The sequence below is a fragment of the Drosophila yakuba genome, chromosome 2R (assembly GCF_016746365.2).
Source record: "Drosophila yakuba strain Tai18E2 chromosome 2R, Prin_Dyak_Tai18E2_2.1, whole genome shotgun sequence".
NCBI classification, from domain to species: domain Eukaryota; kingdom Metazoa; phylum Arthropoda; class Insecta; order Diptera; family Drosophilidae; genus Drosophila; species Drosophila yakuba.
In genome coordinates, this window is record NC_052528.2 from 6,921,050 (window position 1) to 6,940,252 (window position 19,203).

General features: G+C 40.5%; 3 protein-coding genes across 4 annotated transcripts; 1 reads left to right on the forward strand and 2 right to left on the reverse strand.

Annotated features, from left to right (window-relative positions):
* Positions 1-2,231: 2,231 nt before the first annotated feature.
* LOC6529516 lies at positions 2,232-4,648 on the forward strand. The gene is made up of 8 exons (XM_002090482.4): positions 2,232-2,952; positions 3,070-3,223; positions 3,284-3,487; positions 3,555-3,703; positions 3,755-3,885; positions 3,938-4,088; positions 4,143-4,256; positions 4,315-4,648. Exons 1-8 carry the CDS (start codon positions 2,719-2,721, stop codon positions 4,471-4,473), a joined length of 1,296 nt encoding a protein of 431 aa, XP_002090518.1. The 5' UTR covers positions 2,232-2,718; the 3' UTR covers positions 4,474-4,648.
* LOC6529517 (protein yellow) lies at positions 4,539-8,799 on the reverse strand. 2 transcript variants are annotated; one of them, XM_002090483.4, is made up of 3 exons: positions 8,251-8,799; positions 6,729-7,009; positions 4,539-5,850 (listed from the first exon to the last, which is right to left on the reverse strand). In XM_002090483.4, the coding sequence occupies exons 2-3, from the start codon at positions 6,991-6,993 to the stop codon at positions 4,754-4,756; spliced, it is 1,362 nt and encodes a 453-aa protein (XP_002090519.1). In that variant the 5' UTR covers positions 6,994-7,009; positions 8,251-8,799; the 3' UTR covers positions 4,539-4,753. The 2 variants fall into 2 exon arrangements, with proteins under 2 accessions (XP_002090519.1, XP_039229355.1); XM_039373421.2 differs by having other exon boundaries at positions 8,216-8,799.
* Positions 8,800-12,809: 4,010 nt separating this feature from the next.
* LOC6529519 (BUB3-interacting and GLEBS motif-containing protein ZNF207) lies at positions 12,810-19,141 on the reverse strand. The gene is made up of 7 exons (XM_002090485.4): positions 18,973-19,141; positions 18,490-18,797; positions 18,169-18,433; positions 17,454-17,871; positions 15,995-16,375; positions 13,417-13,549; positions 12,810-13,290 (listed from the first exon to the last, which is right to left on the reverse strand). Exons 1-7 carry the CDS (start codon positions 19,011-19,013, stop codon positions 13,154-13,156), a joined length of 1,683 nt encoding a protein of 560 aa, XP_002090521.3. The 5' UTR covers positions 19,014-19,141; the 3' UTR covers positions 12,810-13,153.
* Between the last annotated feature and the right edge of the window lie 62 nt (positions 19,142-19,203).

Consider the following 19,203-nt stretch of genomic DNA (forward strand, 5'->3'; position numbering starts at 1 on the left):
TAGACAGCATGGAAATGAGTCAGTACCAGGCCGAATGTAAAAGTATTTTTCGATTTTGTTTTTAGAAATTTATGAGCGACAAGCAAAGTGTATTTTTAAAACATATTTCATACTCCACAGAAAATCGAAGGAGGGACATATGTATGTATGCATATGGGTCGTCTCGAGAGAGTATGAAAAGTTAGAAAGTTTTAGGGGCAGATGATATACACTAGTGAAACGCAGGTAGAGTTCTTCATAGAATATATCGGGTGTAGGACCTCGTACTAGTTGTACAGATATATGTTGGACTCTCTATATACCTTGCCAGCATACCTACTGAATCTAAAAAACATTTCATATGCGTTTAATATAGCCGCCGCTGTGTTCTAAATTTAAAGCAAAAGCTATTTAGTTGCGAAGAAGTTCAACACAAGCGAGCGTTCTCTACTCTGCAGTTCTCTATGTATACGAGAGTATCTAAGATTTAAAATTTACTATGTAGATTCAGATACACGCTCGCACACAGGGACCGCGTCCTGGGCTCTAACTATACGGATCCACGGGCGCAGAACGCATACGCCGTGTGGTACGCGGACCGAGAAGTCCGTCAACATGTCCCACAGATACGGCCGATACACAGAACTGATGCGATCTTATCTGCATCTGTGTCTGTGTCTGTATTTGTATCTGATCTGTATCTGTATCTGTGCCCGATCAGTAAAGAAACACTCTTTTTTCTTTATTTTTTGGCGTGCTCGTCAGCACGTCCATATCCACGTTGTGTTGGTGTTTTCATCTCATGAAATGTTTCAATTTGTCTATTTTTAGTAGCAAGTTCCTTTTTGTTTATTAGTTCTTCTTTTTTTTTGTGTTTTTTTTTTTGTTTTACTTTCCCAGCATGTACATAACATTGTACATAGGGGCTTGGATAAATAGCAGTGGGTCGTATTGGGGCGATGTTTCTGCTGCTCTGATTTAACGTCACAACTGAGGAATGTCTTCTCCTCGATCTGGCTGGATCCACCAAGCATTGTTTGTTTTCGCCCGAAAGCTTCGGCTATATATCCCGATCTGTTTATATAGTTTCAAATATATGTATACGCCTTGCTAATGGCTAGGTGTTTGCATAGATTTAGATTTAGCTGTCTATAAGGTCAAGCTATGCCCGTGCGAGGTGCTTTGATGATAGGCTAAGGTATCGCAAATGCGTCTTTATGTAAGGGTTTTGCATGGAATAGGATTTGTTTTTAGCTTGTGTGTAGGTATAATGAATATAATAAATGCAGTTGTCATACTCTTCGTTGTACTTTCTAAAAAACAAACTTCCATTAGCAATAACATCCTTAAATATAATTGAAATTTATCTGTATACGAAAATAAATTGTAATCGATTTAAAAGCATCTTCGCAATACCAATTGGTTGGTAAAGACAAAGAGATTTTTATTTTTTCATTTTTATACCCGTTACTCGTAGAGTAAAAGGGTATACTAGATTCGTTGAAAAGTATGTAACAGGCAGAAGGAAGCGTTTCCGACCATATAAAGTATATATATTCTTGATCAGGATCAGTAGCCGAGTTGATCTGGCCATGTCCGTCTGTCCGTCCGTCTGTCTGTCCGTCTGTCCGTCTGTCCGTATGAACGTCGAGATCTCAGGAAGTACAAAGGCTAGAAAGTTGAGATTAAGTATACAGACTCCAGGGACATAGACGCAGCGCAAGTTTGTCGATTCAGGTTGCCACGCCCACTCTTACGCCCACAAACCGCCCAAAACTGCCACGCCCACATTTTTGAAAAATGTTTTAATATTTTTTCATTTTTGTATTGGTCTTGTAAATTTCTATCGATTTGCAAAAAACTTTTTGCCACGCCCACTCTAACGCCCACAAACCGCCCAAAGCTGCCACGCCCACACTTTTGAAAAATGTTTTCATATTTTTTCATATTTGTATTAGTCTTGTAAATTTCTATCTATTTGCCAAAAAACTTTTGGCCACGCCCACTCTAACGCCCACAAACCGCCCAAAGCTGCCACGCCCACACTTTTGAAAAATGTTTTGATATTTTTTCAGTTTTGTATTAGTCTTGTAAATTTCTATCTAATCGCAAAAAAACTTTTGGCCACGCCCACTCTAACGCCCACAAACCGCCAAAAACTGTCCTTCGCACTTACACTAGCTGAGTAACGGGTATCAGATAGTCGGGGAACTCGACTATAGCGTTCTCTCTTGTTATTTTAGTAGCCATTCAAAAGAAACCTGAATTAGTAAAGAGCATTAGAAAACCTTTATAATAGAGCCGTATAAGGAACACTACAATACTGCCTGTGCACACGCAGCCATTGGACGAGGAGCAAACAGATATAAAACTATAAATTAGTTACCCAGCGGTGATTTAAGCTGCAACTACGGGTTCAGTAGATATGGGGCAGCTATCAGCACTAGGCGTAGACAATTATAAACAACATGTTTTGGTAATGTTACGCTTAGACCCGTGGTACTACGGAGTTTTGCAAATACGATAAATACAGCACATGTCCCGCTGTATAGTCAACATCAATGGTTGGGCTGATGGCGCTTTATCGCCACCACGGCACGTAAATCAATATTAGGCTTATCTTGACCAACTGTGAGAATTCAAGCATGCTGCGGAGCCAAAGATATTGGCCCTCAGCCATGACAGAAACTCGAAACCCCATATCCATCGGGCTCACTCGAGTTTCACTTTCCGCTCGCCATGGGTTACTGGTCGGAGACTCGGGCCTGGCTCTTCCGTGATCCTGCCAAGCTCATCCGCTACCTGGTCCTCTTCACCTGCTGCATTGTGGTCATTGTCCAGCTGTACGAGTGCTTCGCCAAGCTCTACAACCCACCCATCTCCACTCATTCCTACTACAACCTGAACGAAACCATCGAAATGCCAGCGGTCACCATATGTCGGGAACCGCCCTATAAGGAGGACGTGTTAACGGTTAGTGAATAAGAAAATTAGAAGATGTTGACCCATAGCAAAGCTATTCATTTGCGGATTTTTCTGCAACTCCTCAATTTATAAAATATTATCGATATATGTACATATATTTTAAAGCGCCTTTCCGGTGGTGCTTGCCCTCATCCTAAATATGCAACCTGCTGGATGAAATATCCGTTTGGAGAAATATCCCTGGATGAGTTTTTTGAAAACAGTACACATGATTTGGGGGATACTTTTGTGTTTTACGGACTAAACGAGGACAGAAACAGTAAGTCAAATTAATTTGGAGTATTTTAAGTGCATACCACAATGATTTTGTTGAACTTAGACGTGGTCATGAACAGCAGTCTACACTTCTACATGGGTCGCTGCTTCACCCTCAGACCCAAGGAATCTGCCAAAAGAGTATCAAAGGATGTAGGTTATTCCATAATGCTAGAACATTCCATGTTGACCACTTCCACCAGCGATGTGGACACAGGTGGTGTCGGGTGGCATGTCTTTATACACGATAAGAAAGAGAATTTCACAGGTGAGGAGATGAGATTAGCTTAAAGAAATTCATAGATGAATACGCTTTAATTCATTTTTCTACCAAGAAATCAATATGAAGGGCTCTGGTCGAGTGGAGTATGTTTTTGTCAGTGTCAATGAGGAAATCGAGATCAAGCTTCAAACCCAATACTTCTCCAATGTGCAGACCAGAGAAGAGGCGTGTTCCGAAGATGAGGATTACAGTGACTTAAAGGTAGGTACAAAAACTAATAATACCATAAATAAGTATTAGCAACCATTTCAGTGTGGGGAACAATGCATCTGGCAGGATTTAGCAGATAATATGCAGTGTTCGGGGCCCTGGATGCATGAAATTGCCAGTGAACCCTGCAATGACTCAATTTCCATGAGGAAACTGATATCGGACTATAAAGAGTAAGACAGGAGCTTTGGTGTTGTATTTTATGTTTGCCACTTTCTTTTTCAGTGTTTATGAAAATGAGGACGACTTTGATTGTGACTGTATTCAGCCCTGCCAATCGAGAATATACACAACCTTCATTCAAAACCGCAAGGCCTTCAACCAACCAGAGCCGCGAACCCAAATCTACATATACTATACAACCAAACTGATATCGGTAGGGCTATAACATGATGCATCGATCTTTCCCTGAGCCTTTTAACATTTTCAGATGATTGAAGAGCGTCCCAGCTATGACACCACACAATTCATAGCCGATGTGGGTGGGTCTCTTGGATTTCTACTTGGCTTGTCTGTCCTGGGGTTGATTGGAATACTGGAACACGTAAGACGAAGACCCCATTAAAAATGGCAAAGTAATAAGGTATTTGGTATCCTTCCAGATGACTCTCTTTTTCTGTGGCGGATTCATTAAAAAGATGCAACAGAAGGAGCAGGCGAAGTTGGCGGCTAACTCCGAGGATGGTCAATCCCAAGCCAGCGATGAGACCATCGACATAGCCATTGCTTATAAAAAGAAGGAAAAGCACCCCAAGTATTGAGTCAATAACCAAGCTGGCTTGGAATTACAATAGGTGGGAAGTACTTATAAAGAAAACTATTCAAATACACTTCTTACATTTAATCAACTTCACGTACAACGTTTAAGTTTTTTTAAGCCTACAACTTAACAGTTTACAATTGCGCTCAAATAAAATATTTTCTACGTCTAAGAAATCAGAGAAAATGCTTAAAAGAATTATTCCAAGTGATCCTGATCCAGAAAAAAACATTAAACATTTCTTTTAAGTATACAAGATACTTATGTACAGACCCATTGATCTAGATTCTAAAGCCCATCAGCAAACACAAGCCAACGACCATCAGGGAGCTCAGGTTCCTCAGGGAAGGAGCCGAATTGGCCCTCACCTTGATATTAGTATTAAGAATATCCCCCAGCTTGTTGATTACATCTGGTAGAGGGGAAGTTCTAATTTCACAGGCTGTGTTCTCAATGGCCTCCTTAACACTGGCAGTTAAAATACGGAAATTAATTGAGCCGGGGTAGAGCTCATCGTAGATGAAGATGGGTAGCTGATTGGATAGAACCCACAGACGTTTCTGATCATCCACCTTAATGTCACTGGGGAAAACCAAGGTCTCATTGTTCATGTAGATGCGGCTTTGGGAGCTGTGGCTAAAGTCTGTGGCAGTGCGCCAGCAGGCGACTTCGTTCAGATTGGGCAGGGCGTAGAAAAGGACCCCGGTATCCGGATCCAAGAACTCGGCGCCAGCCTGAGTGTTCGGTCCTCTGGAGCCCAGCACCTTGAATTCTCGATAAATCATCGGCGATGTGGCCAGGGTCTTGTTTCGCAGTATCGCTGTATCCACCGAGAATTCCGTAGTGGAGCAGAGTGGATGGAAGTACAGGGTGGAATAGCCCGTTTCCAGGGGCTTTGATAGAGCCAGTCCGTATAGACCATCATCCCATTGAAACTCAATGCCGTTGATGCTGAAGTTACCGGCCATGGGATCGGGGTGGAAGAAGTGATGCTGCACACGCCACGATTCCTGATCCTTCCATGAGTAAACCACCAAGCCGGGACTGCCCAAATCGGCTGCGTAGGCAAAGGTGTTCTCACAGTCAGAGTCCTCCACCGCCAGATTGGCCAACAAAGATCCCTGCTTCAACTGAGCGGCTGGCAAAACGTGTCGTCTCAACAAATCATCATTATGCAGATCGTAGACCAGCAGCTGGGCTGCTCCATAGATTTTGGTCTGCTCCAGGACTCCGGAGATCCTTGAGTCGAGTACCCATAGGCGTCCGCATCGATCGGCTCGCACGCGGAATGGGGATACCAATTCCGGCTCGGCTTCCTGGAGATTGTGAGCCTGCCAGCTGGGGAACGGCTTCAAGGCTGGACCCTTGCTGGACGTATCTGTATAAAATACATCAAAATAGAACGCACAATTAAATACAATGAATAAAGAGTATGTATGTGTATGTTTGTTGATATATATATAATATAAATTACATTTGAAGGTTTATTGATCTCTCTCGTCAACAGTCATTTAATTTGCCTTGTATTTAAATTTGGCCATTTGCATTGCTAATTGGATTGCTCACAAAATGTTGGTGTATTTGTTGACTGTTGCTGAGTAATTTGCACTGATGCTTTTCATTGCACTTGGGTAAACTGATTAACTTGCTAATAAGCGCTGATTGAGTTGTGTATCAACTGCCCACTGGCCTTGTTGTGAGGCAGTAAAAGGTAAAGTAACTTTATTTGTACTCCCACTTACAAGGAATGGAAAAGCAGATATATAGTTCGCGGTAATAGAAAAAAGAAATGCTTATTAACGTATTTTAATTTGTTCTGATATATATGCTAATAATAACAAAAGGGTATATAATAACGACTTGATCCCATATGTGCACTTGCTCTGACCTAATGCAAATGTTTATCGCAAAAGTGCACGGGACACCAAATGAAGATGATGACACATATATCCAGTATGCACCGATATGTGGCGTTCTGTTGTTGTCAGACAGCTAATAACGCCAGCGAGCGGAATTACTATGCTAATTGCCGCAAGTGCGAAAGGAAACGCAATTCTTGGGATGGTCAAGTTGATCAGAGGCGCCATCAGACGCGACCAAAACAATTGCTGAGCTGTGAGATTCGAGACACGAGACCCGAGATTTGAGATCTCAGGTCTCAGATCAGTTCTTGGCACACATAGTGCAATTGCATGGGGCAATTATATTCAAAATCACGTACTGCGGCAGCTGCAACAATGGAACTCAAGCGCTTACCATTAAGATCAAGGTAGGCCAACGAGGCCGGCACTCCGTCCCTCCATCTGGGCAGGGTGACGAATAGTCGGTGGCCGGCGACCTCCAGGCCAAAGGGTATCACATTGGCCGGCTTGAACTCGCCCCGTTCGATGGCCGACCATCTCTGGTCCGGACTGGCGTACTTAAAGTCCATTTCCCGCCACTCGTACGCCACGCGAAGATTGTCGTTTGCCAGGGCAGAAACCGCCCACAGAAGCAGCAGACCTAATCTGAATCGCAGCATGGCTCCAATAAATTCACTGCAAATACCAAAATCAATTAATAAGAGCTGCTCCACTCATTTAAGCTTCCGTTAAGCCGCAACGGCCTTGTCCAAGCCATAAACGCAACCAGATCAGACACTCAGAAAAAGCCAACTTGAGATTCATTTAATAGAATAGGAATTATTTACGGATGTTTTGATTCATAGTATGAGTATCGTGTCTTTCACGCTTTTTCCTCTAGTTTTCCACCAGATTTGGTTTTTCTATAAAGTTCATAAATTCTGAAATTATGTCATTTGGACCAGCCTTCTTGGCCTTCTTATGCTCCGCATGACTCACACTTTATGTCTCTTTGGTTCACTTCGGAATTTGAAAGTTGCCTTTGGTCGGCCAAGACTTTGTCATAGTTACCAAACAACAAAGTTGAATATTTGGTTAAAAGCGAGTCTGAGGTGTATTATCTAACGAACAAGATCAGAACGTGGCCAAGGAAGTTGATCGATGTTTTCTTTACTCTTTTTAAGGGGTTCGTTTTTTGAGTTTTTATGTTGCTCAAGACATCTACTACTCGAGTGCTCTTCAAACCAAACCTTTCTCCAAAAGCAATTGCTTACAAGTTGTCTGCCACCTCACTGGTTCTTTATTTTTAGAGTATCATCCATTTTTTCTGCCTCGTTGTCCGAAACACTCGACCTCATCATCATCCTCAAGATGAGCCTCGCGGTTCAGCCATTAGCATTTCAAAGTGCGCACTCCGACTGGCCGCCAATCTCTTCGTTTGTTCCTCTAATAAATTGTATTTTTGTCGGACGATTTGTGCACATTTCGCATTTTTCAAGTTATTTACGTGAGTCAGATGTTAAAATATACTTTCGGTTTTTTATTGTGGGCGTGTCTAAGGCTTATGTAATTACAAATGTTGTATCATTATTAATGGATTTTAATGGAATGGCGACGAGATTTTCCATCTATCCTTATTTTTATTGTTATTACTTAACGCGTTTTTTGTTTGCTTTGTTTCTGATACATATTTATTGTTTTTTTTTTACAATTGGGAATGAATGGTTTAAAATCACAAAAGGGGCGACTATCGAAAACACACTTTTTGGTCAGCTTGAGTTGTGCAAGCCTTGTCAACTGGCTAACTCTGAGTTTGTGTCTTGAATCTTTCGTTTGGCCCTGGTTTCGCTTTAATGATCTTCGAGCTTATATGTTTATATGATTTACTTGACAAATCTTTACCAAATGCCAACAGTTCGGGTCGGCACTTAACACACCTCTTCGTGATCCCCAAAACAGCAGCACACAACCGCCAGCGTCGACACTCGAAACGAAACTAAAAGTCAAGTGAGCCGCCAGTCAAGACAGCTTATTGGAGACCGGTCTGCGCTCAAAGCGGCTCTCTTGGAACTCGACTGAACTTGAATTAGTCAGCCGTTAAGACGGTTTAGCACTTTGGGTATGAATTAAAGTAGTTTTTGGCACGCTCCCTGGGCTATCCCACAAATATTATGTATAAGTCCCACACCATGGACTTACTAATCCACTCATTAAAATATACAGCTGTGGCCCTGCGATTGACAAGCCCCTGAAACAACTCCCACGCTGTTCGTAGCCATCACAGTAGGCCTACTGTGCTTTCATGATTGACCCATAAATATGGAAATATATTAGACAAGCCCGTGTCCGAGTCATTCTGTATTTAAATCAATATGTGAAATTAAATTGTAATCAAATTGTTGGTTTATCATTATGGAAACTTTCCGACTTCTGATTGTTTCACTGACAGAATAATGACTGCCTTGGCTCAAATGGAGATATCCGAATGAGTCATCAAATTTGTGGGAGTTTCATGCAAGATGTGAAGTTACCCTTTTAAAATATGAGTAATAATAGCTTACAGTTCCAGACCTATTATGAATAATCCGTCTTAATCTGAAACAAAATCATTTAAGAAAAAGCATGATATTCACTTTTAAATGTTTTATTAAAATGTCAATAAATTAATTTCAAAAGAATAGAGAACAATCCAAACATTAAACTAGAAATAGTACTTTTATGCAATATATGTTTTCCTAATAGTATTGTTTGCTTTTTATATAGTTTAAAGGAATTTAAACAATTGCTTATATAACTTGCTGTTGTATACTATCTTTCTTTGTGGTTTGGTAAAAACATTTTACGTACAAGAATGCTATATTATTTTTTTATTCCTTGCTTTTGCATCTTTTCATTTACATGACAACATTAAAAATGATTTAACATAGGCAAATTTTTTGGTTTTTGATTTTATGCATTTGCTCTAAATATAGTATACGCATTAGCTAAGTATTTGTGTGATTATTTGTGGAACGAAAATAAGGATAAGGAAAATTTGATTAGTTAGTTCCGTAAGCTTTAGTTTAAAGTAAATGCAACAAAAATATTTAAAGCTTATGAGAAATATAAACACGGGTAACATTTATATTTAATCAAAGATTAATTAATAAAAAAAAACTTTGGTCGAAAGCTTCAAAGATCTTTGGCAAAAGAAATTCTATCGTTTAATAGTTTGAAATTTATTCGATCTTGAAATACTTTCCCAAACAAAGTAATTGCAACTATCAAAGCATTATTGATTAATTTCATATTGACAAATGAGTAAATCAACACTGAACAAAATGTGTAACCAAACGTTCTAGTAAATCTCTTTCAGATCCATCTTTGCACGGATGCTTTGAGATGTGGTGTGGTCGATGTGGTTGGTTATTCTGCCGCCGGATTGTGTGGATCGAACTAGACGCGTAGTATGCGAATGCGGCTCGTCTGATTCAGAAGCTATAGTAGTGGTGTTATGCGTGTGAATATAACGATTGAGTGGTTGGTTGGTTGCAAGACAAGGACCGAAAAGTCCAACAGCTAGTTCCAAAACTGTGATGTGCCCTCGCCTCAGAGTTACAATATACAGGACCAGGACCAGGACCAGGACCGTATATCTCCTGACCAAGCTACGGCACATCGCCTGCGTCCGATTCGAACTTGTACTTTGTGGTCGGAATGCATACTCTTCTGGGCATGCAAAACATAATCCAAAGATAGACATATACCACTTATTTATATTAATATGGATAGATAGAAGGGGGCAGCACGGACGCAGGGGACTCTTCGCTCAGCAAAATTAATGTGACACGCTTTCGACTGGACGCAGCAGACATTTACGCTCATGGATCGGTTTTGTGTGTGGTTTAGTATTACTGGGACTGCCATTTGTCCAGCTACTCGCGTGTCGCCCAGCGCAAAGACAGACAGATTCGGTGGTCTAAATATGTAATTTTAAGTCATAGTTTTCTTAGTTAGTTCTCCTTGCAAAACACCTCAAGCCCATTAAATGTTAACAAAACTTGTAGCCTTTTAGCTTTACTCTTTTCAAATGAACGCGTGCATTGCATGGATAGAATTTTACAAAAAATATTATGAGAAAATATTGATAAACTTAAAGACCACCACCAAAAACAATACTATAAGTTCACTACTGACGGGAAATGCAAGCCGAAACTAATCATAAACGATAGCAAAATTAATTTAATTTAAATTTTAATAATTAACTGGATTAACTAAACATAACACAGCCTCAAAATTGACAATGGACCTAATTAAAACCAACAAGTTTTTAAATTCTTAAAAAATATTTTATTTTTTTATTGCCACAATAGTTGTACACAAATTTAAAAAATAAAGTAAAATACAAAAAATTAATTAATTTTTTTTTGCAAATAAAAAATTTTAAATATAAAATTTGTGTAACTAAAGAAATCATCATCACATCATTCCCGACGAAAGTAAAGCAAAAGTGGTAAGTAAAAGCAACTCTACAAAATGAAATGCGTCGATCAAATATTTACAAGTCTTCGCCATACAGTTACCAGAGAAAGAGAGTATGTAGTCTACTAATACGATTATAACGACTGTGTACAGATGCGAGCTTAGTCGAGGAGTGTGTGAATCGTATACGAGTAATGCCACCAAATCTGGGATATTGTCTGTCTTGCATTGAGGTACTTTCGTCTGAAGCACGCCGTTCTAACACCGCAGGATCATCGAACCGGGCCAACGAAATTGATATGCCCGGCGATATCCCGATGGCGGTGCGGCAAATTTGCCAGACCCAAAAGTCCAACATCAATTTTGCGCTAAACTGGCCCGAGTGAGGGGAATACTCAGATTCAACCGCATCTTTTTGGGCAGTTTTTCACTTGTCATTGCTTATGGTTAAGTCACGCGGTATAGTTACATTAATACATGTATTTATACATACAGAGATATATAGTATAATGGTTGGGTTACAAGTGTTACATGTGTGTACTAGAGGTGTACTCAAACGTAGGTGAGTGTTAGACTGAGTCGCGTGTGGTGCTCTCCAGGGTTCTGTGTGCTAAATCTAACTAACGTAGGCTACACTGGGTCTGGGTTCGGAGTATTCGAAGATCTCGGGGAATGGAGAACAATCTGACTCATGCTGCTTTCCATGAACATAACAAAACAAGAAGGATACGACTAGTACTTTTAACTGTCAAACGACTACTTATGCTAGCTAAAATTGTATAGGTTTACCATCAGATTAACAAAAGCCTGAGCGTCTCTATAAAGGATGAAGTTCTCGAGTATTACGTTTAGTTAGTTCGAAAACTAGTTGAAGTCGTGAAAAGGAAGCTACATACATAACAAAAGACTTTGGAAGATCGCTACGGTAACAACAAAACAAAAGCATCATGATCAATCCCGAATCAATTAATCGAGTGTAGTTACTAACACGTGAGCAATTCCTATCTAGATTCCCACCAAGGGCCAACTCTATAAGCTATGTAGGGATGGGTATATTGTTTTATTGTAGTTGTTGTTGATTAGTACCAACCATACCATAACCAAATGATTTAGGATAGATAGTATTTGTTTATGCACATATAACTATTAAATAGGAAAATCAAATTGAATGTAGATACCTGCTCTGATCTCTGTAGTCTCACGATGACACACACAAAATATATTTTACATACCAAAAAAACAGAAACGATACAAACAAATTTTTAATATGTTTATAAATATTTTTGTATATAGTGGAATATACTAGTTAAAGAAAAATATGACTTACTTTTTGTCAGCCGCAACTGAACGATTGAACGAAGGTCTAGACAACATGGGGCCTGAACAGAAGTTTCATGAATTTTAAAACATTATAACAGTTTGCAGAGCTGTTCACGTTGACATAAAGATTCGAAAGTATAATTACGCACGAATAACACAAAAACAACACAAAAATGCTGCTTATGGCAATTGTCAACATACCCAGGGCTTTGCGTTCATGTTTTTTGGTTTTGCTTTTAGTTTTGTATAAATTCGAAGGTTTTTCTTTTCGGATTTCATTTGTTTTGGAGGAGATATAATTAAACAACTTGAGAGTGTGTGGGTGTGGATGTGTTTTAAGTATATGCTCACTAAATGAAACTAAAAAAAAGAAAAAGAATGTTAAAAAAACAACAAATTGTATAGGTTAAGTGTCAACGATTAATTTGTTGATTATACAGATATAGATATAGATACAGATATAAGATAGAGATCTACAGCACAACAAAATAGCTTCAGATGGATAGTGTTAGTGTGTGTGGTTTAGCGTTGTGGTACATTGTGTTATACAAAGAGTACGAATAATATATCTAAAAGATGTATTTATGCACGCACATCGAGACGGTCGGATTGAGAAAATTAAGCAATTTGGTTTGAAACGAAAGCTAGAATTAAGTGCTTTAGATGAACGATATATATATATGACATCGACTGGTTTACTGGGCATAACCGCTGATTAGTGGGTAGCGTGTGGCCAAGAAGTGTGTATGTGTGTTTAGGGTACCGTGTCTCAAAAACTGTTATACATTGAAAAAAACTGACTTTGGTTGGATTTATAAAACAACTTGCTTGCTGAGTGCGCGCTGTTTGCCGTTTGCAATCATAAGCATGATCCGTGCCTCACTCATGGAAAAGCAGTGGCAGCGGCAGGCTCAACAGTGGTGCCTGAGCCTGCAGAGCGGCCGTGGTCCGGGAAAAAGACCCGACTGGCTGCACGTGCTGAGGAGGCGGCTGCGGTTGCAGGTGCGTTGGCGGCTGGGCTGCTGGCGCCTGCAACAGACCCGGCGCTGCGGGCAGACATCATCTAAAGCGCGGCTGCATCATTTGCAGCATGTTGGGATGTCCTTGCAGCATCACACCCATTCCAGGCATCGCCATCGCTCCTGCTGGTAAGGCACCCGGCATTCCTGGTAGTCCTATCTGCATCGGCAGTAGACCTTAACGGAAATCGAAATATAAGACTTTGTATACTCAGATGGGGTTTATTATAAACGGTGCAGAGTTGGTTGCTACAGTTACCAACCGAAACACCGTTTACAACCAGCAATCGTTGTTCCACATACCTGCAGGCATACCGTGCAGTCCAGGGCCACCGGCTCTAAGCATATTCCCGCCGATGAGAGCCCCATGGGGTCCAATGGCCATCGCTGGTCTTAGCATCGGCTGCATTAGCTGCATGTGCCCAGGGAGCGGCATCTGGAGGTGTAGGACCGGATGAGGAGAGAAAGATATAGAAGAGCATGGAAAAGACGATTCGGATTAATACTCTTGAAGGCACTTCAGCAAGGTCTATATTGAAGCCATTGTACACAAAATTAGCTAAGTTGTTATTAATTATGTTGTTTCGTTTTTTGTTTTTTTTTTCATTTAAAATATTAATAAGTTGTTTTTGCGTACTTATTCAATAAATGGATAAGAGGTATGTGTGTGTGTTTGGTTGTTGTTGGTGGAAAACATTTTTTGCATCGCATTACAAATGTATGATAGAGCAGAGACAAGAAATATAGAGTAGAATATTGAGTAGAGCAGAGCAGAGAGAAGAGGCGAGACTTCTTCTCTTCTCACCATGGTAAAAACAATATATTTTGGTTGTAATTAAGTTTGTTGATTTAAAATGAAAAGTACTTACAATTCGGAAACTGAACTGACGACGACGATGGTGTGGAAGAAGGTGTGAGGGAATTGCATTGCAAACCATATTTGGTTTTGTATCTTAATATTTGAGTTGCACTTCAAGTAGAGCAACATAAACAATTATTCATATTCGCACTTAAGAAAAATAAATATCAATTTGATTTACTAACCGGAGGCATGGGTTCAAGTCGAGTTCAAGTTCCAATATCTTTCAGTTAAAGTTAGTTTTAAACTTGACTAAAAGTAAGAATAGGATGAGGATGAGAGTAGGTTAGGAGGATGTGCTGTAGACTGCAAGCTCATCGGTGTACATGAAATTAAAGGAGTCGCTGACCAAAAGTCCTCTACCTTGGTTAAGCATTTGTACTGCGCATAGAACTAGATGAATGGAGTGTTATATGAATGGAAATGAATGTGGATGGTAGGAATTAGGTATGCTTTTGAATGTAGGAAAGAGCTGGAGACAGAAATGCGTGGTCGAAAAAACACAAAACACTGATATGGTAGTACAATTTACAGGTCATAAAACATTTAGATAGTATGCTTATGAGGTAGTTTTCAGGTTTTGTTTATGTATTGGTGGGTGAAGTATCAAGGTAATAGAAATAGAGAGACATATCAATGCGGAGTGTTGTCTTACTTAATTCAAGTGTATATCTTGTGGATATGAATTAATCAATCAACCAGTCAATTAATCATCAATCAATTAAACCAACCAACGCAGCAACCATTACGACAAATTCAAAGTAATTGTATCATTTTTTTTTTTTTTTTTTGTAAAAGATATTATTGGAATGTACTTACATGGCTTGCAAAATAGTTTAAACATAACACACGACTGTTCTCTCACTGATTTAAATATTGGTTAATGTTCATTGTTTTTTGTTTTACTTGCAAGGCAGTACGTACTAGAAACTCTTTTGGGGACGGGGGATTATATCTTGATTTGATCTTGTGGATTATATACGCATGGGTGTGAGATTGAGAGAGATAGAGGAGAGTATGTACTTGCTTAGACTACATAATTACTTGCATAAGTACGACTAAGTAAGGTTATAATGGAGTTGTTGGCTTTTACTTATCTTGTTGCATTGCACTTTGTATATCACATATCATTTTGCGGGGTGTGAGTTTTATTGGAGGGAGTGATTAGGTTCGGTTTTGGGGGGAAGAGATAAACTTGCTGTTGTACAAAAACCATACATACTGTAACTTATTTCGGACCCTGCGCAACACTTTATCGTTTATCAACACTGAACTTCTGATCTGTACTGCAATTGTAACGGTAACTTTAACACAATTTTCCAGTTTAAAAGCTTATTAGGGTTAAGATTTATACACAAGGCGAAAGACTTAGTTGAGACAGTTGAGCTTCCTTGTTTCTAAGCTGGACAACAGTAATGTGTTCGAAAAGAAAGGGGTACTTTAAGCGGTAGTGTTGGTAAGCGATTGTAGTTAGCCAAGTTATTTTTACACTGATGGAAATGTTATTGTGGCCTAAAAAGTGCAAATTTTAACTCTTAAATATTTCAATGTAGTTAGAAACTGAAAGCTGGTTTAACTTTCAAAAATATTTTTTTTTACAAAATACACAAATTTTTGTAATGTATGTTCCTTAATAATCCGTAATCTCTTCAAGCTAAATATTTCGATGGTTTCCACATAAATTTGAGATTAGTTTTATGAGTGTGTCGGGTTATGGTTTCGTTAACCATAGATTATCTCGCTAGAAGATAAATTTAAATTTAGGACCCCCAACTAATTCCGAAAAGTATTAGCTAGTAGGTGATCAGCATGATGATGAGGCAAAGCTCTAAGCTATATTGGGTAACCCACTCAAAAATGCTGTCGTTGGCTTTATGATACCACCCGAGGACACAAGATGGGTATTTGTATTGTGGTCTTTTACAGATTGAGATTATCAGCACTCGGAATTTCGGTATTGTTAAGTCAAGTTCATTCTGTTGTTTGTTTGCTCGCGTTGCATACGCTGGATTAGAGACTTACCATGCCGACGGCTGCGGCCGCCGCAGCCGCTGCAGCAGCACCGGGATTCCCGGGCTGTCGGGCAGCCTGAAAGCGCTGGAGCATCACAGCCCGATTCAGTTCCTCCAGTTGCTTGACCTGCTGCTGTGCTGCCTGCTGTTGCTGCACCGCCGCCTGTTGCTGTTGCTGCTGCTGCACCGCTGCCTGCTGTTGCACCGCGGCCTGCTGTTGCTGCTGCGCCGCCTGTTGCTGCTGCACCGCCTGCTGCTGTGCTGCCACAGCGTGTGCCACATGGGCGGCTTGCACCTGAGCCTGTACTACGGCCTGGGCTTGAGCTTGGGCCTGTACCTGGGCAGCATGTGCGTGTGCGTGTGCCTGTGCCACGGCTACTAGAGCGGCGTTCTGTAAGAAAATGTTGGGAATCGGTTGAATTTATCTCACGTGCCACTGGGAGGGTGTAGTTTCGGGGTCAACCCAACAAAAAAAATGTATCCTGACTGAGTTAGTTCTTGTACATATCATGGTAGCAAATAATTTTCTTAAGGCTCTCAAAAGACTTCCAGAATGGGGCTAAACACAACAACAAAATTTAGAATTCAAATTCGGACATAAGTGGGTGAAGGAATTTAATAAAGAAATATTCTTATTTATGATTATTTAATTAACTTTTAAGCTTTTAAATTATTTAAAATTTTTTGTCTATTCTTTAACTGATAAAAAATGTATGCCTAGGAGTGTAAGGAACCGACTACATAGATCTAATACTTCTTAGCTAACTTTAAATCTGCCCCTAAGATTTAATTAAATCAGCCCACCCGCTTAGAAGAGTTTTGCTAATTATCAGTGGGTTTGTGAATTGCATTTCAGCTGCTTCCGCTGTATCTTTAAAATACAGTACAAGGGAATTTGGCACATGTGTTGCTATATCAGATTTATGAAGACTTTTCCCTTCTATCGAGTTCTCTATGCTTTGTGGTAAGATGCTTTAAATCAAATTAATTAAATTGAAAACCGCCGTTTCGTTTGTTTTGTTGCCATTAATTACTTTTTTAATTAAAAATTGTACAGACATATATCATACTATATGCTAAAAAAAGTATTCTTTTCTTTTAATTTTGTTTCGTATTGTGTGTTTCTCGTTATCTGTAATCTGTTTGCTCTCGTACGTTGTGGTCGTGTAAACGTAACTTCCGCTGTCGCAATTGACGAGCTGCGCAATGTAAATGTAATTGTATTGTATTAAATGTCCAGTTTGGAAAAATGGAATTCTTTTAGAATGCAAAATGCAGTCGAAATGGGGTCTGGATTCGTATGTGCAGTTACATAATTTATGTTTCTTTTTGGAGGAAATTGTCTTTTTTACACGTCCTCGTTTCAGTCCGTTGTGTTTGTTATTTCCTGTTCATCAGTGGAAGTCGTTTCCGTCACGGTCTGTTTATTTATATTGACTATGGTTTCTATAACTATGATAAGAACTCACTTCCTGGGCCTTTGACATGGCTGCGGAGACGACAATCGAGTTAGCCATGCCACTACTGCTATTGCTACCCGTGGGCGAGATCCCGGCCAGAGACGGAGGCGGCGGAGTGGCGGGCATCGACGTGGAGGCGCCACCATTGCTGCTGGGACTCTTGCGACTTTGTGGATTCGCCAGGGAAGCCAAAGCGGCAACCAGCCGTGCTTGTATTTTCGGTTGGCGAGCGCGCAACTCTTCCACACTTAGGTCGTCCTGCGGATGCATAATCTTGGTGGTTACAGCAGCAGCGGAAGTTCCGCTTGCCGCCGGAGGAGCCGGTGGTCGCTGCTGGTGTTGCTGAGCATCGGGCGGGCCACTTGGTGGTGCACTGGATGCGCCACCAGCATGATTGGTGGTAGGCGGAGCACTTATGGTAGCATTACTTTAGTAAAAAGGAAAAATAAAAGTCTACGTTAGTCTAAAACAAGTTCTGCGAATTTAGCCTAATAATAAGTCATTTGACTTGCTTCAGGACTGTGTTTAATAGGGAGAAACCATTTAATTATGCCGATATGAGCCATTATTTAAAGTTTAAACCTGTACTAGATAAAAGCAAGGAGCACTTAATTTCCCCCGCAAAAAAAAATTAATATTAGCAGGGCTCTAAGTTTAAATTCTGTATCTAGAAAAATGGGAAGCTGGCAGGACTCTTGTATGGTCTTCCCCTATCGATGCTAACCTGTACGCTGGAAATGTTGGCTTTTGTTGAGCCATGGCGGCAGCGTGGTGATGATGGGCCGCCGCCGCCGCAGCAGCTGCCGCTGATGTGGTGGCCATGGCGGCTGGAAACAGAGGACGCGGAGGCATCATGTGCGGCATCATGGGCACAGGATACGGAGGCAGTGGCGGCATGTGCTGCATCATTCCCATGCCATATTGGCCAAGCATGTGGGGAGGCATCATATTTGGGGGCATCATCATAGGCGGCGGTACGCTCATGGCATCTGTAATGAATGTTGTATAGCGATTTTGTACATATTACACATCGCTGGCCACTTACACTCCACTTTCTTTTTGGCCACCGGTTCATCATCGTCTGAATCCGACTTTCCGCCATTCTTTTGGCGTTCGTGATCCCTGAGATCCTCGGCGGGAATGCCGTCCATGCCGAAGATTTCGATTTCAATATTTGAGCGATTGGGCATCGAGTTGGGGACCTTGTCCACCGTCTCCTTGTGCACCTGCATGCAGTGTATTGAGAGTCCGGGTCCGGTGTACAACTTCTTGTGGCAGATGTGGCACTTGAAGTGTTTGGCCTTCTGGTGTTGCACAAGGATCTTTTCGTCATCGAACTCACGGTTGCAGTACCTAGTTTTTGGCGTTAAGAGTTAAGGAAAATTCCCGAGGAAGCGGCGTTGTACCCAGTATGTGTGTATGTATCTCCCCCCAATACAATACCATTATATAAATGTGAGTGTATGTGCAGATACAGCGAGCGGCACACGCAGTGAAAAAATATTTGTTTGTTTTGCGAAAAGGATACCAGCACCAGGGTTTGGAGGCCTTCTTCTTCTTGCGTCCCATGATCCTAAGGTGGTTTTAAAACACTTAAATTTACAAAAACGCTCCGGTAGTTGATAAAAAAAAAGCAATTTGATGTACTAAAAATTGATCTGTCGTGGAAAACAAAATGGAGAGCCAGTCAGAGTGACCAGATGGTGATAGGAAATCGATATAAATAAATGAATTCTCGATATATCTAACAAAAATAATT